This window comes from Artibeus jamaicensis, unplaced genomic scaffold (genome assembly GCF_021234435.1).
Source record: "Artibeus jamaicensis isolate MK-2021 breed Jamaican fruit bat unplaced genomic scaffold, CSHL_Jam_final contig_729, whole genome shotgun sequence".
Classification (NCBI taxonomy): Eukaryota; Metazoa; Chordata; class Mammalia; order Chiroptera; family Phyllostomidae; genus Artibeus; species Artibeus jamaicensis.
In genome coordinates, this window is record NW_026521939.1 from 317,017 (window position 1) to 342,616 (window position 25,600).

A 25,600-nucleotide genomic window follows, 5' to 3' on the forward strand; every position below is an offset into this window, starting at 1 on the left:
TGTCAAATTAATGAATACAGTGAGACTGGCTAGTTGCTCCTAATGTCACTGGAAAAAGTGGGGGAAAGAAAAGAATGAGATCAAGGATTCAAATCCCCAGTTCAAACACTGTATAAGTGACCAGAAAGCTTCTGAGTTTATCCATCCTGAAAGAGACTTATAGCTTCTGTAGCTGCAGAGCTCATATTCCTGAAAACCAAACCCAGAATCCCATCCTGTGAGTGGCTAAATTGCAATGCAAATTGAAAAGCGAGGGCATTGATGAGGAAGGAATGGGATCCTGAAATTTGGAATAGAACATGTGAGAACACCCTGATGAAGTTAAGGAGGTTAACTTCCTAAATCCTGTTGAAGCTTCTTTCCCAGAAGTAGCCTCTTTATCCCTGTTTGAGGATATTTACCCTGCATTGCCCTAGGAAACTGTAATGGCCTCCTTGAGGCAGTTCCCTTGCAAAACACTGATTCTCTTCAGGACTCAAGCCCTCCACTCCTCTTTGCTTCTAGAACCATAAATAGACTAAAGTCCCAGCAGGCCATGGAGGCACAAATAAATTACATGGAGGATTGGCCCAAATATCTGTAATGCCAACTTCTGCTATCCTACCTCCTTTCTCCCAGCCTACACCTATGGCTTCATAGAAAGTTTGCTGTGATCAGTTGACAGAGAAAGAGAAAACAGGCCTGATTTGCAGAGGGTATGGAGGACTGAGGGCGACCTGTGAACCAAAAGGTCGCCGATTCAATTCCCAGCCAGGGCAGGTGCCTGAGTTGTGGGCCAGGCTCTCCATTTGGGGGCATGTGAGAGGAAACTGATGTGTTTCTCTCACATTGATGTTCCTCTCCCTCTCTTCAAAAGTAAATAAACAAATTCTTTTTTCAAAATTAGAAATCTAGAGATGGGTTGCTGCTGGTATTGGGATCAATGGTGCAATCATTTCATAGCTAGGTTGCTAGCACTCTTGATTTTTCTTCACGATTGCAACATGACCACGGCGCCTTCTTCAGTCATCTCATTAATATTGAAAGCAACAAGAAATAAGAAGGGGCTTAAGCCAGTAATGGGCTAAAGAGACATTGAGAACCCCCCCCCCCCCCGTTTATGCCTGAGCCTTGACCTTTATTGTAAAAATGAAATATAGGCGTGCTCTCTCCGAGAAAGAACTGGCCCGTCTCCCTGGGAGATTAGTGTTTTTAATATTTAACTGTCCCTTCAGGGAGAACTGGCCCTTCTCCCAGAGGGACCTGTTGGTTAACTAAGTCACAGGAGGCCCTTGGCGTGTAGCCACTTTTGTCTAAAACATATTTCAGCATAGCCCCCAAGGTGTGACTTTGCAATCTCACCAGAGAGAGAAGGACGCTTCACTGGAAACTTTCCCAGTTGATCCAAATGCTGTCTTGGGGATTCCCCAGCATCTGCGTTCGGGTGTCGGTGACCTCCAGTCTGGTAATGTATGATCTCGATTCTTGCTTTCCCTTTGCTCTCACTTAGTAAAGTGCTTAGTTATTCACATTTGACTTGGGTTTTTTTTTTTATTGTCTGCGAATCCGAACCTCCAGATTAGGTGGCCACGATCTCGTACGTGCCCCTTACCAGCACAAAATTGGCATCACGAACAGGATTCAAGGACAATATACCCTTTTTCCATAAGCGTGAAGTGAAGTGTGTGAGTTGTGAATTGCCGGGGCTGGAAGGACTTTGCTGTTCTCCCTGGTCGTGCAAGAATGGGCTGGGGAACGGTCCCTTTGAGGACGGGGGTGGGGGGGGGGGGGGTGGGTGGGGCGGGGGGGGACACAAGGTGAAGATTGGGGAACCGCCCCAGTTGGTAGAATGCCTCCGGGCAGTACCCGATACTACAACTTTAATTGAGAGGGTACACAAGTTCCTTGGCAATGACGTGCTGGTGTTGATTTAGCGAATGCTTCCCCCCCCCCCCCCCCATCCCTATTGGCCCCGTACAGTTCGCCCTTACGTGGCAGGGGAGACCGTACACATTTACTGGGCTGCCCTAGGGTTACCCGCATGGCCCTATTATTTGTCATCCAATTGTGGCTGAGCACCTGGATAACTTTCCTTTGCCTCCTGGGGGCCCAGATTACTCACTGCTTTGATGACATTATGATTCAAGCAGAATCCCAAGAGACAGCAGATCAAATTTTATAGGCCCCAATTCAGTATACAAAGGGAAATCAACTCCACCAAAGTACAGGGGCCGGCACAGCAAGTCAAGTTTTTGGGAATCCATTGGACCCGAGGCCATCGAGAAATACTACCCAAGGCCAGACAAGAAATTCTTGATTTTCCTCCCCCACCTAGTAAAAAGGAAGCTCAGAAATTTGTAGGTCTCTTTGCATATTGGAGGGCCCACATTCCACACTTAGGGGATATTCTCCAACCTTTACATAAGGTGACCAGGAAAAAATATGAATTTGAATGGGGGGAGAGAGAGGCCGCCACCTTTGAGGAGGCTAAACTGGCTCTACAGACTGCTTTAGACTTGTGTAGCACAGCCAGCAATGTTGCTCTCATATTTTGCTTTCCCAACCTCCTCAACGTGTTTCTGTCCAAATCTCAATAGTCAAATCAGAAATGCACACTCACCCTAAGTGGAAGGGAAGCTGGGGAAGCAGAGAGCAGGATTTCACAATTGGCTGAGACCCATTGGCAGCTGTAGACAACTTTTATGAATGCCCAATCATTTGACTTAGATGTCTGAGGCATTTATTTATTTTTTTACCTTTTCAGACTTTATGATATTATTTACTTTTACCGAGCTACAACTGACACGAGTATTATATTAGTTTCAGGTGTACAACATAATGATTTGGTATTTGTACATATTGCAAAATGACCACCACAACAAACATCTGTCACTACATAGTTACAATTTTTTTCTCTAATGAGAACTTTGATGATCAACTTTTTTAAGCAACTTTTAAATATGCAACACAGTATTAACTATAGTCACTTTAATGCCCATTACTGTAAGATAACAGAAAATATATATTGGTCTCTACCTGCGGTTCCTGGAACAGAGCTCCTGAAACCATTGTAATTTCCTAAGTGATAAGAACACCAGAGCCGTAGCCGGGTAACTCTGGTTAGAGCATCTGCCATTCTATACGCCAAGGTTGTGGATTTGATCCCGGTCGGGCACGTACAAGAATCAACCAATGAATGCATAAATAAGTGGGGAAACAAACCGATGTTTCTCTCTCTCCCTGTCTCTCTTCTTTCCCCCTCTCTTTCTCCAAAACATCAATAAATGCAATTAAAAAAAAAAAGAGCACTAGGAACATCTCTTGTTCTGGTGTTGGTTTTTAACCTCTGTTCCTGACAGAGAGCTCCCGAAACCCTTGGAATTTTCTGGGTGGTAGGAGTGTTAAAGACCAAGCTGAGATTAGAAGTTTGGGATTTCCAGCCACTTCTCATTCTCATGAGAAGGGAGAAGGGATGAAAATGGAGTTAACAATCAATCATGCCTGTGCGATGAAGACTCCATAAAATCCCTGAAGTACAGGGTTTGGACAGCTCCCAGGTTGGTAAACACATCCACACTGGGAGGGCGATAGACCCCAAATTCACGGAGATAGAAACTCCTGTGCTCAGAACCCCCCCAGACCTCGCTTGTGCAGGAGCAGTCTTGTGGGACTGAGTCCTTAACCTGAGGGATCTGATGCTCCAGGCAGATAGCGTCAGAATTGAGTTACATTATATGATATGCAGCTGGTGGAGCAGCAAATTGTCTGATGTGGGGAAAAACCTCCACGTTTGGTGACTTAGAAGTGTTTTGTGTGAGCAGTAAAGACGACACAGGAGAAGAATTGGGTTTTTCCCTACACAGGAAGGAAAGAACTGAGTTTTTCCAGTGGTAATCACACTCCCACAACTTATTTATCTTATAACTGGTAGTCTGTACATTCAGTTACCTTTACCTGTTTTGCCCACCCCTCAACCCCTGAGGCATTTATTTTAACTGATTTGTAAATCATGACAAAAGTAAAACATGTTTTTAAACTGATTTCAGTCAATATGAAACCAAAGGCAAATTCTTGCCCTGACTGGTGTGGCTCAGCGGACTGAGTGTCAGCCTTTAAACCAAAAGGTTTAATTCCCAGTCAGGGTACATGCTTGGGTTGTGGGCCAGGTACCTGGTTTCGGGTGTGCGAGAGGCAACCAACTGATGTTTCTCTTGCACATCAACGTTTCTCTCCCTTCCCCTCTCTCCAAATAAATAAATAAAATTAAAAAAATAAAAATAAAGAACAGACATTTCTATCTTTAAAAAGAAGGCAATTCTTCACTCCATTTACTCCCCAGAATTAACTACTATCGAGTCTGGTATATACACTTTTATAGACATATATGACATATAACCATATACTGCACATGTATGTAGACATACACAGAGTTTTCTTTGTTCAAAAACAGAAATCAAACTCTACATATCATTCTGCAACCTGCTTTATTCACATATCATGGACATATTTCCATGGTGTGGCTCATGTTGAATGTCCTTGTTTATGTTAAATTGCATTTTCTCTTTAACTATATTCTTTAACACATTTGATATTTTATTGTATGGGTGTTGAATATATTGATATAAACTATTACATGTGTTAGAACATTTTCTATATATCACACACAGATACAAGAAGAAATCTCCATACCTACTGCCCTCAAACAAAAGAATGTCATCAACACCATGAGAAAGCCCTTTACATAACCTCCTTCCAGTCTCATTTCCTCTCCTGTCCCCAGAGGCTCACATTTACCATCCTGAATTTTATGTTGTGAGTTATCACTTATGATATTAAATTGTATTCTCTTTTTAAAAAGGATTTTATTCAGTATCACGGTCCGATTCCCAGTCAGGGCACATACCTGGGTTGCAGGCCAGTTCCCAGCAGGGGACACACGAGAGGCAACCATACATTGATATTTCTCTTCCTATCTCCTTCCTTTCCCTTCAAAAGATGAATAAATAAAATCTTTAAAAAATAGGATTTTATTCATTTATTTTTAGAGAAAGGGGAAGAGAGAGAGAGAGAAACATGGATGCCAGAGAGAAACATCAATCAGTTGCCTTTCCTATGTGCCTTAATGGGGATGGAACATGCAACCCAGGCATGTGCCCTGACGGGGAATCAAACTGGCAACTTTTCGATTTTCGGGACAACACCCAACCAGACTGAGCCATACCAACCAGGATGATACTTTCCTTTTTTAAGGTTTTGGCTAATGGTCATTTCTATACATGAACTTTCTATATGTGACTCCTGGTACTCATGTACAAGTTTCTTTTGAATACATTTCTATGGTGGTATTGCTGTGTTTAATTAGTGTTCTAATTATTTCTTAATTAGAAAACATGCACGTTCAGTGTTAAGTGTGTTTTCTAAAGTAATTGTTGTACACATGTGGCTTTTTAAAAAGAATTTATTTATTTTTGAGGGTGAGAAACATCAGCGTGGGAGAGAAACATCCACTGCTTGCCTCTCACATGCCTCCAACCAGGGACCTGGCCCACAACCCAGGCACATGACCTGACCGGAAATCAAACCGGTGACCCTTTGGTTTGCAGGCTGGCACTCAATCCACTGAGCCACACTAGCCAGGGTGATTAACTACTATATTTTAGAAGGCTATTTTATTAGCACTGAATTACTTTTTAAAGAAAAACAGTACTTGATTCTAACATAGTTGATCATTAGAAAACTTGTTAGCTTATAAAAATGTGATCTACGGAAGACCTTTCAGGAACAGTTGTATTATCTGCATTACTTTTTAATGACCAATTATGACGAAAGCTTTGCAAAAGATTTCATTAGTGTTTTTATTATTACTTAGTTATTCTATATTGTATTTGGGTTATATTTGCTACTTACCATTATTCCAGAAGAATAACAATGAAGCACATTATAATCTGTTTACATTTTATCCCTTGTCTGGCGAGGGTGCTCCCTCATTGTTACATGTACCTGTGACCACCCATTGGCTTCCTCCGGACTTTTTTTTTAAACTTTAGAAACACGTCTTTTAAATTTTTATTTTATTTTTTAAAGATTTTATTTATTTATTTTTAGAGAAAAGAGAAGGGAGGGGGAGGAGAGGGAGAGAAACATTGATGTGTGGTTGCCCCTCACGCACCCCCTACTGGGGAGCAACACAGGCATGTGCCCTGACCAGGAATCAAACAGACAACCCTTTGGTTCACAGTCCGGCACTCAATCCACCGAGCCACACAAGCTAGGGCTGTATTTTATTTTAAAAAATACGTTATTATTCTATTATAGTTGTCCCAATTTCCCTCCCTTTGCCCTCCTCTGCCCAGCCCAGCCCCCTCCCACAGTCGTTCCCCACCCGTTGTCCGTGTCTGTGGGTCACTAATGTATTACATGCTCTAGCTAAACAGTGCTTACAACACTGCCATCTCCTGTCCATGAATGTTAATACAGGTGTGAATGTGAGGTAGGGCCTATGAGTAGTTGACTTATTTTATTCATTGTAAATGTTTATTTGAAACCTACTTAATATTAAACATCTATGAAATATAAATAATTGCAGAAATGAACATCTCTATTCTTTCACATTTACTGTACTTGGGTTTCTTTTCCCCTTTAAATAAATTCTCAGTTGACATTTATATTTATATACAAATATGTGGTGTTTAAGTTCTTGTTTGCTTTATTAGACTTGTTTCTAATTACCACAAAACATAAATAGGTTTTTACTAGATTGTTATTTTAAACCCCCTTATTTTGCCAGCCCCCCAGTAATTATATAATAATTTACCTCATATTTCAAAACATCAAGAGTCCTTCTCTGCATCTTTCCTCAGAACCACTTCTGGCATATCTGGGAGAAATCGAGCCGTGTGTGCCCCAAACCTGCAACCACTTTCTTACTAGTGAAATCTGAGAATGTGGTACTTAAAAGGCACATCTGAATAGAACTGTGGTTTTTGAGGAGTTCTGCAGCAAAGGGCATGGAACAAACATGTGACCAAGCGTTTTGCTCTAGCAATTGCATCCCCTCTGCCTGAGTGACCATCTTGGGGAGAGCCACAGAGCTGACTGTCAGCACCCGAGGTTTCGAGGTGTATTTAGGGTGGGGCTTCACTGCCCAGTTCCAGACAGATGTACTCAAAGGTGAATGTTTGGGGGCAGTTTTACTTACTGTACTGTCAACATAAAAGTAGCTGGGCAAGTGACAGCTAGAAGAAAATAAGATAAGAAAAAAAGGAAGAAAGAAAAAAGGGTGCAAAGACTCACTTTGTCACTCATTATTTTCTGTATTTTAGTTGAGAATATAAGTGGTTTCAAACACTATTGGGACCTACATTCTTACAAGAGCATAATGTCAAAACAGGCCTTTTAGAGGCTTTTTTTAATCGCAAAGACAGTGAAAAAGTCCCTCGTTTCTCTCACGTACCCTTATTCCCAAGTGGTGATGACCGTGGGAAGTGCTTCTGAAGGTCGGGTGCTTTTCCTCGCCACTTCTGTAGAATGGAGGTGATGCGCCTTTTTAGCAGAGCGTCCGCTGCCTAGCTGTGCAGGTCTTGGTCGGAGGGGCTGAGCCCGGGGAAGAAGGAGGGGCGGGCTCTGGGAGCCCCTCCCCAGGGGCGGGGCGAAGGGCTTCTTCCCAGCCGGGCTCTGCAGTTCTCAGTTTAGGTAAAGCACTTGCAGAGCAGACCAGAAACCAGCACACTTAGCAGCAGATCTCAGATGGTTGTTTGATAAAGAAAGGCTCTGCCGGTCTGCTTAGGTCACCTCCCTTGGAACTGCGCGCGTGAACGCTACTGAACCAGCCCTCAGCCTCTGCAACAGTCGGAAGGTTCCAGCCGCGGGAGTCCTGGAGGCGGCGGCGGCGGCCCAGGAAGCAGCAGCCAGCAGCACCAGGGTGAGCCTGGGCATGTGTTTATCACTTCGTGTGTCCAGCTTTCTGATTTACCCGACTGCCTTTTCCACATCCAGGGCCTCTGTGATTCTACATTTATTTTTCTTAATCGGGATAGGTAAAATATTTCATGGGATTTCAAGGTTTTCTTTTCATCAATTTACTTTTATGTACTTTTGGCTTGTTTTATCCTACCTCTGCCTGTTAACAAACTGCATGAATGAATGATGCAATCCTGCATAAGGAAATTATCAATGCAAGAAAATCTCCAAAATTGAGAGTTGCAGTGTCTGACTTTGTCATTTTCTTTCCCATTAGAATTAGAAGTTTAAATAAGTGCTTACCAGATACATTGTTGTATTTGTAGAGAAACAGCTTCAGGCTGAGAATTAAATGATTCTTTTATTCATAAACTTATTTACTCTATTTGCCTTATGTGACTTGCACATTATGATTACTCTTTAAATATTTGACCGGTATTGGAATGAGGATCAGGAAAGAAAATAATGAAATCCAAGATTTCTGTATGTATTAGAACTGCCTGATAGGTTTCCATTATAATAATGATTATGGTCCTGTCACTTTCATTGTTGAAACAAAGTAGTCAGTTGGTATGTTTTAAGGTTTTAAATAATTTGATACACGCCTAATAACTTTTTAAAAAGTATATGTATTAATTTTTTTAGAGAGAGGGGAAGGGAGGGAGAAAGAGGGGGAGACAAACATCCGTGTGATAGAGAAACATCCATGGTCGCCTCTCCTCCCAGCCCTGCCAGGGATGAACCCACAGCCCAGGTACGTGCCCTGATTAGAAATGGAACCCAGCAACCTTTCACTTTGCCAGACCGTGCCCAACCGTGCCCAACTGAGCCACACCTTCCAGGGCCTAATAACTTTTTAAAGCTAACATTTGATTGATGTGTAATTTCAGGCAATAATACGTACCCATTTTAAGTGTACGTTTTGATGAATTTTGACAATTTTGTACATACTTAGTCACCACCACAATAGACTACTTCCATTACCCCTGAAATTTTCCCAGGGCCTCTTTGCGCTCCGGTGCCCCCATCGCTGGCTCTACTGACCTGATTTTTGTCTTCTGTACAATGCATTTGTTTTCGTTTTCTAAGTTTTCATATAAATGGAATCATATTTCTACTTATCTTTGAAATATTTTATTTTTTATTTTTGATTTAGAGAGAGGGGAAAGGAGGGAGAAAGAGGGTGAGAGACGTCCGACTGGCTGCCTTCTGCACCTGCACCAGGGAACTGAGCCTGCAGCCCAGGACTGTGCCCTGACCTGTAATCAAACTTGTGACCTTTCAGTTCATGGGAGGAAGCCCGACCGACTGAGCCATGCAGGCCAGGGCTGGAATCATATTTTTTTGATTTTTAAAGTATTTATCCATTTTATAGCATGTTTCAGTAATTAATTCCTTTTTATTGCTGAGTAGTGTTCCCTTGTGGGGATATACCACAATTTGTGTATACATCTGTCTACTGGTGGACATTCTAGTTCCTATCACAGATAAAACTGCTATGAATATGTTTTCATTTCTCTTGGGTAAATCTCCCAGAATGAGGTTGCTGAGTTTTATGGTAATTATATGTTTAACTTTGTAAGACACTGCCAAAATGTTTTTACCATTTTTCATCCCCACCAGCAATGTATAAGAGTTCTAATGGTTCCATGTCCTCACCAATACTTGGTATTGTCAGCCTTTTTAAATCTTAATCATTCTTCTTTTGAGTTTATTTGCATTATCTATCTTCTTTTTAGAAATGTCTATTTAGCCCTGGCTGGTTTGGCTCAGTGGATTGAGTGCTAGCCTGCAAACCAGAGGGTTGTGAGTTTGATTCCCAGTCAGGCCATGTGCTTGGGTTGTGGACCAGGTCCCCAGTAGGGAGCGTGTGTGAGAGGCAACCACACATCGATATTTCCCTCTCTTTCTTCTTCCCATCCTCGCTCTTTAAAAATAAATAAATAAATACATGTTTATTTAAATCTTTTGTTCAGTTTTTAATGTTTTTTGGTCTTATTATTGAGTTGTATGACTTCTTTGTTATGGACAAGCTAATTGTTAAAATATACGTATTATGAATATTTGTTTTTCCCATTCTGTGGCTTGCCTTTTCTTTCTTTCTTTTCCATAATGGTATCTTTTGAAAGGCAGAAGCTTTTCATTTTGATGAAGTCCTATCACTTTTTCCTTTTATTATTCATGCTTTTAGGGCTTTGTCTACCTCAAGTTGTTATATTAACTGTTGCTTTTATTTTTGTTTTAAGTTTTAAGTTCAGTTTTACTCCTACCAGAAAATGAAACGGATGCATTACATCATATTTTCACAAATCTCTTGGCATTTCATATGTGTATGCTTCCCTTCTGCCTGGAGACAAGTAGTTCCTAGGCCACAATGCTGCCCTATATGGATTTTCCAGTCTTTTTTTAAAAAAAGATTTTATTTACTTATCTTTAGAGGGGAAGGGACAGAGAGAGGGAGAGAAATATCAATGTATGGTTGCCTCTTGTGTGTCTCCTGCTGGGAACTGGCCTGCAACCCAGGCATGTGCCCTGACTGAGAGTCGAACTGCGATCCTCTGGCTCGCAGGCTGTGCTCAACCACTGAGCTACACCGGCCAGGGCTCCAGCCTTTTGTTTAAAAAAAATTTTTTTAAATATTCAATTACACTTGACATACACTATTATATTAGTTTTGGGTGTGCAACATACTGACTTACAAAGTAATCACCCCAATAAGTCTAGTACCCATCTGACACCATACATAGTTATTACAATATTATTGACTATATTTCCTATGTTGTACTTTACATTTCTGTGACTTTTTTTCCCAGTTCAGATGAGATCGGGTGCATTCAGGGTGGTATGGCTGTAGACTCTGTGGCTTAAAAAAAAAAAAGATTTTATTTATCTTTAGATAGAGGAGAAGGGAGGGAGAAAGAGAGGGAGAGAATCATCAATGTGTGGTTGCTTCTCACCTGCCCCCCTACTGGGGGGCAGTAGGGGACATGCCCACAACCCAGGCATGTGCCCTGACTGGGAATTCGTGCCTGGGAATTTAGCTGCAATTTTGATGTTGCAGGAGAAGGTGAGCACAACATTTACCTACTCTGCCACTTTGGTCATAAACTATCAAGAGACATTTGTTTTCTCACAGTTTCTGTGGGTCAGACATCTGGGAGCAGCTTAGCTGGATGGTTCTGACTGCGGGTCTCTTAAGAGGGTGTAGCTGGTCAAGGTCAACTTATCTGAAAGCTCTATTAGGGGAGGATTGGCTTCCTATCCCACTCACATGTCATTGGCAGGATTCAGTTCCTTGAGGGTTGTTGGACTGAGGTTCCTCACTGGCTGTTTGCTGGAGGCCCCTCAGTTCTGCCACAGGTGCCCGTCCTTAGGGTAAGTGCCTACACAGCATCTGCCTTCCCTCAGAGCAAAGTGGGAGGAAGGGCGGAGGCCAAATAGAAGCCACTATGTTTTACTTTATTTTTGAGATTAGCTCACTTAGAAAACAAACAAACAAACTACTTTTATTTCAAAATAATTTGAAGCGGTTATGGATTCACAGGAGTTTGCAAAGAAATATACAGAGAAGTCTTACACGCTCCTCTTTCCCCCACGTTCCTTCCCCTGAGGCCAGTATCCCAAGTACCTGACGTTAGGACAATCCGTAGAACTTCAGATATCACAGTTATATATGCACTCATTTACGTCACAGTCTGATCTAGCAAGCAATGTCCTGTCACTGCCGCCTCATTCCGGTCACTGGAAAAGATCCACTAAATCCAGCTTACAATCAAAAACAGGGTTACAGAAAAGTCCAAATTCCAGGAGCTATTGCGGAGGCTGCCTACCACATTCACCAAATTTTTCTCCTACATTTGAGAAGTTTTATGTGTTGTAGCTTGTTTTATTTCAAGTTAATATTTGGCATTGGAAATCTATGAATTCAAAGATTTCTATATTTTATTACAGCTACCAGGTAGGATTTCAATATAATAATGGTTATAGTCCTGTTATTTTCATGTTCATCAAACAAACTAGAAGAGACTTTTAAAATTTTCAAATGATTTAATACATGCCCAATGAAAACAAAAGTCAAGCAGCAATGTATGAATTCCAAATTAGAAGGGAAACATGGCAGGCCTTTATAATGAACTATGGCACAGGTGGCAAACACAAGGCCTGCCAGCTGAACCCAGCCCTCCATCTTGTTTCATCTGCCTGGCACCTTGTTTCTACCCGGCAGCAGCACCGAGCTCTCGGTTAACTGTTAAGGCGCAGTCACAGTTATACCGTCCTAAAGTACATTCGGCCCTTTGAAGGCAACCACAAGGCTGATGTGGCCCCCAGTGAAAATGAGTTTGACACCCCTGAACTGTTGTCTTAGATGTAAATGGTATCAAAGAATGAGTGCACTATACTAAAAAAGCAAATTTGAAATATCACTTTGGTTGTCCAGCCATTCCAGGCCGGAGGTCTTCTCTTAGGCTCCGCAGCTCTGGGGGAGGCTTCCCGAGGCTGCAGCTCTCCCCTGCAGCAGGGGAACAGGATTCAGAACACCCCGAGAGGCCAGCCATGCTTAGCAGAATGGGAGAAGAAATGTTAGACTTGCACCCCCAGCTAATGGGCTCTTCCTCCTTCAGAAGAAAGAGTACTACCCCATGTGACTTGGGTGAGGGGAGGGGTACACCGGACCCTTTTCGAGTTCTACATTTGAACCTTGTGAATGATTTATTTCCATTCTGGTTTTCTTCCTTCTCAACCTCATCTTTGCTTTTCCTTGCCTGGTGTCGTTAACCGTTTCTGTTACCCTTTGTTTTTCTTCATAGATTTTGAACTTTTATCCACATCTATTGACAGTTTTAATTACGAGGACTGTAATTCAAGTGGTTGGCTCAGGACTCTTGTCTGACTGTTCTTGGAATGCTGTCGGGTTTGTCTCCTCATTGGAAGACAGCAGGGGCTGTTCCGCAGAGTCCGTGACCCTGTCCGCTTCTCTGTGTCTGAGTTTTGTTCTCCCGGTGGACCCTCTTTCCCTTCTCCTCTCCTGTGCACCCTGAGCATCAGGTACAGGTAATTGTCTGTCAGACCTGAAGCTTTTGCAGAGTCAAAGCTACAGAATAGAATGTTTAACTACTCTTTAGTGGTAGAAGGAGGCAGAAGTCAAGCGCGTCCCAAAGGAAGCAGCCTTGGGAAACGCTACATCTGACTCCCTGTGCCAGTCCTAGGAGGAGGGAAGGTGAAGCCAGTCTGTCTCTGTAGTCACGGCTCCGGACCTTGGTGTTCATTTCCTAGCACTTAGTTTCTGGGCTCTTCTCGCTCTTTCAGAATTCACGAGATCTCTCTCAAAGGAATTTGTTGTCAGAACTTTGTGCTGCATTTTTATTGAGGAACGAAGCAGGATGAGGAGAGCGTCTCCTCAGAATCCAGCACTGGAGAAACATGAGTCGAATTCGTCTTGTTTTGTGTTTATTATATGTTTGTATATCAGTTAGCAGTCTACTCTTTACCTAAATTTTAAAAGTTGTCTGCTCTAACGGATGTGCTATGCCTAAAATCTCAGGTTCCCCAAAGAATAGCTGCTCTTTTTTCTTTTATCCTACAACATAGTATAAGTTGGAACCCTAGTCCTAGTTACAGGGAGTCATTTGGACTCTGATCCAGAAGCTCTCAGACTCCGTTTGCTCATTGTTTCAACTGCCTAGAGGGCCTGAAGCAGAGCAGCGCCTGCTGCCAAGGCTGCCCAGGTGGAGTCCATAAGCTTTGTTCTCTCAGCTGTGCTTGACCTCCACAATCTCTGTACCAGCTTGTGTTTGTTCTCATACGGGTCAAGGTGAGAGGTCACTCCTAACAGGAGGGGAAGTTGGTGCCAGTTTTCCAGGTGCCGCTTGTAAAATGCACAGATGGGGAAGTTGGAAGAGAGTTTTCTTAGGTGAGCAGTTTTTTCCCCTTCTTTAAAATTGGACCTCCTAAGGCTGGCCCTGAAGAGAAACTTGCTTTTGTATTTTTTGAGCTGGGGGAGAGAAGGAGTTGTCACCGGTGTTTTGTTTTGTTTTTTATCAGTTGGCCTCTGCTTTCCCTACGTGACCAGCGGGGGGTCCAGAAGCTCCAGGGGGTCTGGGGTCCTATTCTGAGCCGCAGAAGGCAGTGGTCCAGTGGTCAGGACTGGGCCTGGAAGCTTCCCCGGCTGAGCTCAGACCCTCCCTTCAGGATTTCGTTCACCCCTATTCTTGTCCTGAAGGGCCATATACGAGGGACTCAGAGTTCATTCTCCAGAAATGATTTTTCTTGGTGTGAAATTCTAATATGTACAATTTTCTTCAAAGCAACTGAATTTAACCAGCAGATTCTGCACCCTCCCCCCCAAACTATGAGAATTTTCAAAAGGTATGAATTATGAGTCACTCCTGGTGGAGATAATGAAAAAAGAGGGACACAGAAGTGAACAGGGAGGCAGAGCTCTTGACAGTATGGGTTGGAGAGCGGACCAGAGCCAGAAGGGCAGTTTATGGGCCAAGGAGAGGGTGGAATGTGGAGCCCCTTGGGTTTCCTGGCTTGGTGAGAATTTGACAGCTTATGAAACCCGTTTGCTGGTCTCCTGAAGACTGCGGAGACCTTCTTCTTTCACCGTTAGTGAATCATCACCCATTGTGTTCTACAGTTAGCAGGACTTTGGTCTGAATTCTTGATGAAAATTTTTGACGTTTCCTGGGTTCACCTAAGGTTCTTATCAATGTTTGACCTTATTTAGCTCTGCTTAATTTACCCACGTCTTTCATGTTGTCTCTGTGCCTTTGAGGTCCAAGGTTTAGTTTTTAGCCATCACTTAGGAGCTGTGTGACTTCAGATAAAGCATTTAACTTCCTTGTACTTCTATCAGTTTAGTTAACTCCCGAAATGGACACATTAATATTATTCCTACAGAAAGGCATGGGACCCGGCCCAGATGATGGCTTTAAGGTTTCTTCCAACTTCAGCAGACATGATATTGATTCTGTGTAGTCATTATTGCTGCTTAAGGATTGTATTTATTTATCTTTAGAGAGATGGGAAGGGAGGGAGAAAGAGAGGAAGAGAAGCAGTGATGTGCAAGAGATACATCATGCCCCCAGCTGCAACCCAGGCATGTGCCCTGACTGGGAACCAAACCAGCGACCTTTAGGTTTTCAGGCTGGTGCTCAATCCACTGAGCCACACTAGCCAAGGCATAAGGACTTTAATTACAAGCTATAATAGCACACTTCATTGGAATTGTTTTATTGAGAATAATATTCAATTATGTGTTGATTTCTCAATAACTGCTTAGATTCAAATCTATCTAATTCACAAAACATTTACTTAACACCTGGGTGCTAGAAACAAAAATAGATAATTCAGTCGAGGTCCTTATCCTGAAGGAAATAAGAGAGAAATGGGAGTGATTAATTAATTAATTTTGGGCGGGAAAGGGGGAGGAAAGGGATCGTGTAGTATAGGGAAGGTCATTTAATCTGCACCTTAAAGAATAAGTAGGTTGAGCACGGGCCTGCGAACCACACAATTGCGGTTCCATTTCCGGTCAGGGCACATACCTGGGTTGCAAGCCAGTTCCCTGCAGGCCAGTTCCCAGCAGGGGACACAGGAAAGGCAACCATACATTGATGTTTCTCTCCCTCTCTCCTTCCCTTCCCCTCTAAAGATAAATAAATTAAAATCTAAAAAAAAATATATATATCCTTATAAAAAAAAGAATAAGTAGGAATTTGCTCATTAGACTTGAGGTGATTTCAGGCAGAGGGAACAGCATTTGCAAAGGCGTAGAGGAATAATAAACCATGACATATTTAAGGAACAGGAAGCCTTTTGTATTTCTTGAACATGGGTTGTGTGTATGTGTGTATTTGGGGGGAGGGGTGAAGAACAATGAACAGATCAGTGAAATGGATAGACTCCAAATCTCAAAGGGCATAAATGAATTGAGTGAATAACAGACTTTTTAATAATTTATATTCTAATGATGGGGAATGGATTAGCAAGAGCATCACAAGGTCTTCTGTGATGTCTTATCCTGATTTGATTTTAAAATCCTCAGCAGCCAAACCTGAATACAGGGAGGTATAGTAGTATTATAATGCAAATGCCTATGTTGAAAAACAGTCCTTTTTAGAAATAGAGACTGAAATATTTTTGTATGAGATGATATGATTTACTTTGAGATAATGAGGGAAGGTGGATGTGTGAGGGTGTGATATTGTGATTTGCATTTGTAGTAAGAAACAAATGTTTGGTCTTTGTCCGAATTCCTTGCGACCAGCGATAAAGGTGCCTCTTGTTATGTTGATGCTGTGACTTTGGGACTATACCTTGGGACACAGGTTGTTTGCCAAGAGAGCAAACTATGTGATTAGAGGGTTGAAACTTTAATTCCCAAGCCCACCCCCCACTCCACTCCCAACCTCCTAGGAAGGGAAGAGGGCCTGGAACTTGCGGATTGGTGATCGTGCGGAGTTGCTGGGAGAATGATGGGCCTGGAGAGGCATGGACGCTCCTTGCCCTTTCCCCACACCGTGCCCTGGGCACCTCTTCCACCTGGCCGTTCCCGAGTGATCCTTTTATAATTGGCCAGCGATCTACTAAGAACCGTATTTTGTCATGTATAATGTGTACTTAGGTTTTGTGCGCATTATACATGAGATTCTTGTTCTCATGGTGTGTAATCATTATACCCATGTATAATGTCCATCCTTATTTTTTACCTCAAAAATCTGGGCAAAAAGTGCGTATTATACACCGCATGATACAATAAAATGTTTCTCTGGGTTCTGCTGGCTGCTCTAGCAGATCAGTCTAACCTGAGGAGGACGGGTGAGGGAACCTCCAATCTGTGGCTGGACTTGCGATGGGCATCTGAAGTGTGTACGTGGGTCAGTCTTGTGGGACGGAACCCTGAGCCTGTGAAGTCTGATGCTCTCCCGGGTGGGTGGTGGCAGAATTGGGTTGAACTGTAGGACACCCTGCAGGTGGTCAAGAATTTCTTGGATGTGTGGGAAACCCCCCTCCTATGTTGAAACTGGGTGCAGAACTCTTTTTAGTAGCGTTGTTGGTTGAAGCCAGATTTTTTATGATTGTGGAAGCATATTTTTGTATGCATTTGAAATTTTCCACAATACAAAGTTTTAAAAAGTGGCTAGTTAGGGGAATGTAATTCATTTATCCCTCAGGAAATAATTGAGAGTCTGTTTTTAAAAAGGCTCAAATTGGTGTTTTGGAAAATTTTGGATTTTAGTATGCAGAGCTTGTAAACCAGGGGTGGAGGTGACATGCACATAAATAAGTCTAACATAAGTCAGAATATTGTGAATTCCAAGCATACGAAACAGGTCTAGATAAGGTACTGGGGAAGTTCTGGGGAGACAGAATGAAGATGGCATTGACCTTTACTCATTCACTCAATGCCACAAACACTTCGGGCTTCGAAGGCCTCGCCCTGTCGGTTGCGGCTGCTCAGCTCAGGGTTTGTGAGCAGCTGTGGTCACGTAAATGAGTGAATGTGTCTATATTCCAATACAACTTGGTTTCTGGACAGTCAGTTTTGAATTTTATATAACTTTCATGTGTCTGCGAAAACATATTATAACTGGAATCATTTTATGTTAATTAATTTACTTCTTTAAAAGATTTTTTTGATTGAGAAAGATGGGAAGGGAGGTAGAGAGGGAGAGAAACATCAATGTGAGGGAGAAACACTGATTGGCCCAATTGGGGTCCGAACCCACAACCCAGGCATGTGCCCAGACCAGCAGTTTAACTGGCCACCTTCTGCTTTGTGGGACGAACTGAGCCACCGTGAGTCAGGGCCGATTGGAGGCACTTTAAAATAGGTTTGGAGCTCTCATTCCAGAGGGACTGCCTTGCCCAGCATGTGTCTTGGGGCTTTATAATGTTAAAACTAACATTAACATTGGGCCAAATAACATTTGGACTGGGCCTAATGCAGCACTGTACCCCAAACAACTGTTTGCAAAGAGAACAAGAAAGCAGATATTGACTCCAGGGATTGGCTGGGCTGAAAATGAAAAATGTTCTTTAGAATTAGCACCATTTGTTAGCCTATCTGCACCTATAGAAATTCCTTCCTCCCATTGACGCAGTTGTTCCTCTTCCCTTCCTCACAAGTGCTTCTTGGCTTCCAGTCAGAACAAACACTGTTTGGGTTTCCTTTTGAACCACTGCTTCCCAAATATCTATGCTTTGGGGTCTCAAATGCTTGTTGCCTTTACTCTGGCCTTTTACCTTTAGGTGACACATCACAAAATATTATTCCTGTTTATTCTTTCAACTATTTAAAATGTAAAAATCATCCTTCATAGGCCAAACAAAAACAGAGGGCCACCTGGATTTGGCCGACTGCTGTAGTTTGCCAACCCCAGCCATGGCTTAAAAGTTCCTCATCTCAGCTTTGAAATGGATCATTCTGCCGGATGCGTTGGTTAGAAATCAGTTACGAAGTGATTTGGCCAGCTTCTGTGAGTCTTTTTTCAGCCTATTCTAAGTAGAGATGATTTCCATCTTTCACGTGGCCTGTTCACGACATATTAGTATCTCTGATGGGAAACTGGTCTAGGTCTAGACAGTCTCTGGGATACTGTTCACCCTGATGATTCTAGTCCATTGATTTTCCTAAATAAAAAACCTGCTCTGGCTGGTGTGGTTCAGTGGATTGAGCACTGGCCTGTGAACTAAAGGATTGCCGGTTCGATCCCCAGTCAGGGCACACACCAGGGTTGCAGGCCATGTCCCCAGTAGTGGGTACATGATAGCAACCACACATTGATGTTTCTTTCCCTCTCTTTCTCCCTCCCTTCCCCTCTCTCTAAAAATAAATAAGATCTTTAAAATCTTTTTTAAATAAAAAACCTCAGAATTCTTTTTGAAACTGTCCCCCATAGCTTCCACAGCACTGTGGTCTCTCAGTTTCTTTGTGCAACCTTTCCTTTTCATTTTATTTCCCGGGCTCTTGCCTCAGATGTTCCGTCCCTGCCGGTTCTGTCCCTACCTTCTTTTCTCCCTCTTCTCCCCCATGGTGACTTTCATCAGTCCGTGCTTTCAGTCTGCACTGGTGACTGTCTTCTGATGCATACATACAGCCTTTCAAGGTTTCCCATTACCTAGAAGTTCAAATCCAAACTCCTTAGCCAGGCCCAAGGCCTCTCTTGGTCTGAATTCCTTGTGCATTGCTTGGCAGCTGGACCGCACCAGTTGGCAGCTTCCAGCATGTTATCCATTATTCTTCCTCTGTGCCTCTGGCCAGGCCTTTCCCCCCTCTGCCGTCCCTGCCCTCTCTCCTCGCCTCCATCTCCCTTCTTCCTGTTCCCACCACACTCCAAATCGATACCCTGCCCTGTAAGAAGCCACTCAGAGGGCCACTTGCCCTTCAGGATTTAGCTCATATGCCCATGCCTCATGGAAGCCCTGTTTCATAGACCAGATTAAACATTTTCTTTGTGAGTTCATAGTATCTTATGTATATTTCTATGTTAGTTCTTGCCTTACTGTGTTTATTACTAGGTCAGAAACAGTTGCATATTGGTTGGATGTCAAACGTGCTGTTGCCTTCACTAGGCTGAGTTGCTGGGAACAGACCTTTGGGTCTGCTCATCTTTGTAACCCCAGAGGCTGACCTTTAGAAGGTACTTAATTTGTGTTAAAAAAAATGAATAGCATGTTTTTGTGGGCTATACTGAGTTTGATACAGATCAAGCACTTTGGCATTAGTAGGCAAAATTTGACTGTTTTGTACTTATATTTTATGTCTTTAAGTATAGTTATCACTTTTTGTTGCAGGAGGAACATTCTTCTAAGGATGGTCTCCCACTCAGAGTTGAGGAAAGTCTTCTGCTCGGCGGATGCAGTCTGCTTTGATGTCGACAGCACAGTCATCAGAGAGGAGGGCATCGATGAGCTGGCCAAGATCTGTGGGGTCGAGGACGCTGTGTCAGAAATGTAGGGACAGTCTTTATTCACTGTGGGAAATGACAAAGAATTGCAAAAGAGATTGACTTTGGATGACAGGCAGGATCAGGGCCGCAATCCTCTGATTGTAGTCCCTTGTTATGAAACACGGGCTCTAGGCTTTTCTTCCACCATTCATGGTTGAATCTGGTGATGCTCATCACCTAGTCATCCATTTATACGAATGTGGGTAAGACACTCTCTTAGCCTGGTCAGGGGAATGGTGACCATCACCAACCAAACAGGATGACTTGGGTGGGTCCGCCACGTGTCCAGTGCTTTGTGTCATGGTTGAAAGTGTGGCCATGGTGGTTTGCTGGACAGCTAGTTTTGGTTCAGAGTCTGTCACTGGGTACCTGGATGACCCCTCCTGCCCTCCTTGTGCTCTCTGTGGTCGCCAGGTTCTGGACTATTTCATGTTCAGCTGCGTTTGAGACAAGACATGGCTTAAAATATTTATGTGATTTTCAAGCAAAACTTTGTGGTTTGTTCTCATAGCATCATAGCTTGTCTGTTATCCAGGGGGCTGCAGGCAGCCCCTTCCCCATGGGTGGGCGTTGTGAGGAGCTGGGGGGTTAGGCACGTAAACTTTGAGAACAGCTGACTTGGCAGACCTGATTGTTGGGTCTTTCTCCCAGGACAAAGCGAGCCATGGGTGGGGCAGTGCCTTTCAAGGCTGCCCTCACAGAGCGCCTGGCGCTGATCCAGCCCTCCAGGGAACAGGTACAGAGGCTCATCGCAGAGCACCCTCCACACCTGACCCCTGGCATAAGGTAAGAGGAGCTCTGGTCTGGGTATATTGTCTCCCTATTAGCACCTGCATTTCGGGGCATGTCCTCCTGAAGGCATCTCACCATTACTTTATTTTTTTAAAAGATTTTATTGGTTTAGTTTGAGAGAGAGAGAGGAAGAGAAGGAGCAAGAGAGGGAGAGAAACATCAATGTGCGGTTGCCTCTCAAGCGCCCCTTACTGGGGGACCCACTCACAACCCAGGTGTGTGCCCTGACCAGGAATCAACCTGGCAACACTTCGGTTTGCAGGCCGGCACTCAGTCCGCTGAGCCATACCAGCCAGGGCAACACCGTTACTTTAGAGCTCCCTTCTGTGCGGTTCTTCTGGCACTTACATCAGTGACCCTGCCCGTGCCTGCCTTCACTCTCTCCCCACGGGGGCACGGCCTCCTCTTTATCTTGCGTTTCTAGGTCGAAGGGCAGACTACAGCTGTGGAATGGTTTCCTAAAACAGTCGAGCCCCATCCTTTAATTTTAAGTGCATTTAGAAAAGCATATATAAAACATTAACGCACCAGGCAATATATGCTTTGTCTGACATACCTTGGGCAAATGCATTCAGGAAAAAAATACATTTATGTTTTGGTTTCTTTTTTATGTTTTTTCTTTTGTGTTAAATGGTGTTTGGTATTTTATATTTCTTTTTTTTTTTTTTGCAGGGAGCTAGTAAGTCACCTACAAGAGAGAAATGTTCAGGTTTTCCTAATATCTGGTGGCTTTAGGAGCATTGTAGAACATGTCGCTTCAAAACTTAATATCCCATCAACCAATGTATTTGCCAATAGGCTGAAATTCTACTTTAATGGTAAGACTTTAATGGTAACATTTCCCCTTTCTCATCAGTTGTGGTTTTCACTATCCTAGGCAATGTCTGTTGGAATGCAACGTAAGCAAGGAGGCATCAGGGTTAAATACTGAAATAAAGACTTCTCTTGACTGATATCTTTTGCTCCTTGGTATCCTTTGTTCAGCAAAATAGTGTTTAGGTCATCGTCAGTATGTAAATACCTGTACTGAGTACAATGTTCATTTCTATGTAACTCACATGACTTATTTTGTCATGCATTATAGTTCAGTGTTATGAGAGCTCTCCTATATTTGACCTGATTTAGACTCAGGAAGGAGAGTCAGTTCATTAGCAAGTCACGGGGCCGCAGCTGCCTCTGGAGGTGCCTCCGGCCCCTTTAAGGGCCATTGCAGAGCCCCAGCTGTGGTTTTAGATGTCCCCCGTAAGGTCAAGGGTGGCCGACATCCATAAAGCCAAATAATACGATGGGGACATCTGAATGGTGTCAACAATAAAAATAAATAAAAAATAATGATATTAATTTAACAATCTAAAATGTGTTAATAGAACACTTTCGAATGGTCTATAGCTAGAGGTCATTAAAAAAAGAAGTGGAGAATGAGTGTAGTAGTTACTGTATGAATGGAAATAACTGATTGAATGTAAGTTAGAATTTCCTCTGACATGAAGTTATGTATTAACTTATTTTAAATTTACTATATTACCATTTCATGGTGTTCTGCTACCTTCATAAGGTTTGAGAATTACTACACTGGAAGCTTGGAGGATAAAACAGATTTACCACAAGGTGTTTATGGCATAAAGGAGCATCTGCAGTTTAAAAGCAAAGCTGGTTTACGCCGAGGAACGGGCGTGGGAGTCTAGGCCGTGTCACTTCACTGAGGACCACTCTGAGCTTTCTCGGTGACATTTCAGTGAGGCTACCATCTGTGCAAAAGCTGACCTTGCGGATGTAATTCTTCGTATCTTTAACCCTGTTTTAACTGCTCTTTTAAGGTGAATATGCAGGTTTTGATGAGATGCAGCCAACAGCTGAATCTGGTGGGAAAGGCAAAGTTATTAAACTTTTAAAGGAAAAGTTTCATTTTAAGAAAATAATCATGATTGGAGATGGAGCCACAGACATGGAAGCCTGTCCCCCTGCTGTACGTATTAAGCCTTTAAGCCTGCGTATCTTTTCCTGGTTGTACTTCTGTTTTAGATGGCCGACGTAGTAGAATTCAGTAAGATTGATGGGAGTTAAACAAAAGAACCTGAATATCAGGGTAAGATCAAAAACAATAAGTAAAACAAATTTAATTTTAATATGTCTGTTTATTTTTTGCAAACCCAAGAAAGGTTGCAAATAAGGAACTGAAAATCTTTTAATCTTCCAGCAACCTTCTATCCCTGCTGTATGGCCACCTCTTGGCCCCAGAGTGTACTCATGAAGGTTTGGCTTCATTTCCCCGAATAATACCACAAATAATACAGCTCCTGCAACTATAACCAAAGTTTTTACATCGCTGTATATTTGATAGACTGTTTCCTTACACATCATCTCATTTAACCCTCATAACAACCCCGTGAGGTGAAGTATCGTGGCCTTTTCACTGGTTGGAGAACTGAGGCTCATGGAGGCTCAATAATGAGTCTGTGCGAAAGATTCTGTTCTTCTCAGTTAATGCTGTTTCCTGAGACTGGCAGGAGACAGGTGCTGTGTAGCCAGTGTCCTAAGTATCAGAAGTGTCCATTTCACATAGGCCTTTGCCTTTATCATCTCATTCTATGAGGGAAAACTGAACCAAAAACTATAGTGGTGAACTTTTTTACTACCTAATTTCCTGAGATCTTAAAATCGTAATTGCCTTTGTAAATGATTCATCAAAAATTATTAAACGTCTTTTTGGAACCTTGTTAACATTACTCAAATCAGTTAAAGGGAACACATTGTTAGATAATTTACAACCAACACTGCGACTGACAAAGTAACGAGCACTGGGCTAGTTTAATGAGGGGTACACAGACATAAATGCAGAGTCCTCTCCGGAAGCTCCCGATCTGTGTCGAGATGGGACAGATTATATATTCCAGAATGTAATTTATAATTATATTCCAAAATTATAAATAGCCTGACTGAACTAAGAGAAAGTGGCGTGCGTGCAGGTGGGAGGCCCACGGGAGGTGGTCAGAGGAATCTGTGACCTAAAGGAAGGTTCGCAGGCACCCGGGCAGGGCTCAGGGGCCGAAGTTTCTGGAGGGAAGGGAGGCCGCAGAGCAGAGCGGGATGTACGAGGCACAGTTCTGGGCTGGCCAGTGGGCGAGGACCAGCAGGGGTTGGTTTCTCTTCAGCAACGACAAAGACCCTAGGTTTCCCCAGGCACTTGGGGTGCTACCTCTAGGTCACGGGAGGCCCTAGAAAGCTTTTGGAGAGAGAAGGAAAGAGCTGCTGTGCTGGCCCAGCTGAGCTGGTGCTTGCAAAGGCTGGAGAAGCCTGCTACGGGGGCAGGACGCTCAGTTAGGAGGCTAAGTTTACCTGCAAGGTACAAATCTACAATAGTGACTTTTTCCCACCTACTGTGGCATGAAAATTAAAATGAAGAGAAAGGGTAAGAGAATTTTGTACCTACCATTTAGTGTAAATTGTGTCTATATCCTGCCAGAAAAGGAGGAAAAATACTATTTTAAAAGACTTGGAAAAGGGCCCTCACCTGACCCTGGTGGCGCCCTGATCTCAGGCTTCCAGGCTCCCAGTCTGTGAGAAATAAAGTTCTGTGGTTTATAAGCAAAAAAAAAAAAAAAAGAAAGAAAGAAAAGAAAAAGGCCATTGAGTAAAGAAGGTATGACTTAATAGGAATTAATGAAACACTGTAACTTTAAACCATTTTAAATGATGAAAGTAGAGTGCTGCCAGCAGATATTGGGGCTGTCATCTCCCTCAGGCCAGGATTAACACGCGGGCCAGGCAGGGCAGAGGAGGGAGGGAGGAGCCAGCCTCTCAGGTTCCCGCAGGGCAGCACGGGGAGAGGCCTGCTCCGGTCCTGATCCGAGGCCCTGGGTGAGTCCCCCTGCACCACAGGCTTCTCTTTGATCTTCCCTCTTTGAAATTTCTTGGACTGGGTATGATTGCTGAAGTCAGACATTTACCACCTGCTGTGATTTTACCTCTGTAAGCCATTGTCTGGGTGGGAAGAGGACTTCCATTCTCCAGAAGCCAGCAGTGTCCAGGGAATGGGTACACAGTGGGGCCGCACATTCAGCAGGTGGGAGGTCCCAGGGAGCCGCGGAGGCACCGGACTGAAGTCGGCCTCACCTCTTTGCTTGGTGTATCCCCCAAACAACACTTCCTGCCCTAGGCTGCTACTGCATCTTTTACTTTTTTTTTTAATAAAACTATCCCCACCCCTTTCTTCCTTCTTAGGATGCTTTCATTGGATTTGGAGGAAATGTGACCAGACAACAAGTAAAGGACAACGCAGAATGGTACATCACTGATTTTGTAGAGCTTTTGGGAGAACTGGAAGAATAATCGATTTTTATATAGTGTACAACAACTTCGTATTCATTTGTAAAAGTTATACAGTTCGTACCGTTTACTTAAAATTGCCTATTACAACTTCATGGATAAATTTGGTACCAATTATCTGGACTGTCAAATAAACTATAATTAAGGCTTTTAGAAAGTTGCTTTAAAAAAAAAATTAAACTATAGTTCCAGTATATAACCATCAATTACCTGGAGAGTTTTATAATCTGAATTCATTATGTATTTTCCTATCTTTATTTTATTTGAAGCTTTTTAAAGGCAGAGAATAAATGACCATAAACACCTTCCCTATTGAAAATATGATTAGTCAGTGAATATTAGTTTTCCCTTTGGTATACAAGTAAAAGTTTATCCATATATCAGAAAGAATTAGGGGAATTTTTATTTCTGCCTGTCATGTATTTCAATGTCCAGCAGTTCAAGTGCTGTAGGTGTTTGAGTAGAAACAGCCTCAAGGCAAAGAACCAAGAGACAAAGTGGAGAAGCCCTCTGAGCGTAGGCGGGGTCCCCCCACCCATCCCCGCTACTCAGCCCCACCCGCCCCCACCCACCCTCAAACGGAGTGA

At 43.0% G+C, this 25,600-nt stretch overlaps 1 protein-coding gene across 3 annotated transcripts; it reads left to right on the forward strand.

Moving 5' to 3' along the window:
* Positions 1-1,229: 1,229 nt before the first annotated feature.
* On the forward strand, positions 1,230-25,186 carry PSPH (phosphoserine phosphatase). Of its 3 annotated transcripts, none has more exons than XM_053672129.1 (7): positions 1,230-1,449; positions 7,766-7,900; positions 19,741-19,899; positions 20,547-20,681; positions 21,360-21,505; positions 22,505-22,653; positions 24,909-25,186. In XM_053672129.1, exons 3-7 carry the CDS (start codon positions 19,760-19,762, stop codon positions 25,014-25,016), a joined length of 678 nt encoding a protein of 225 aa, XP_053528104.1. In that variant the 5' UTR covers positions 1,230-1,449; positions 7,766-7,900; positions 19,741-19,759; the 3' UTR covers positions 25,017-25,186. The 3 variants fall into 3 exon arrangements, with proteins under 3 accessions (XP_053528104.1, XP_037009030.2, XP_053528105.1); XM_037153135.2 differs by having other exon boundaries at positions 1,230-1,444; XM_053672130.1 differs by lacking the exon at positions 7,766-7,900 and having other exon boundaries at positions 1,230-1,444.
* The last annotated feature ends 414 nt before the right edge of the window (positions 25,187-25,600 follow it).

What these genes read in the sequence shown, in the direction of transcription:
- PSPH (XM_053672129.1), top strand. Translation starts at nt 19,760, where the DNA reads ATGGTCTCCCACTCAGAGTTGAGGAAAGTCTTCTGCTCGGCGGATGCA. An exon ending in GAGGACGCTGTGTCAGAAAT is followed by an intron (nt 19,900 to 20,546) that starts GTAGGGACAGTC and finishes TCTTTCTCCCAG; the next exon opens with GACAAAGCGAGCCATGGGTG. An exon ending in CACCTGACCCCTGGCATAAG is followed by an intron (nt 20,682 to 21,359) that starts GTAAGAGGAGCT and finishes TTTTTTTTGCAG; the next exon opens with GGAGCTAGTAAGTCACCTAC.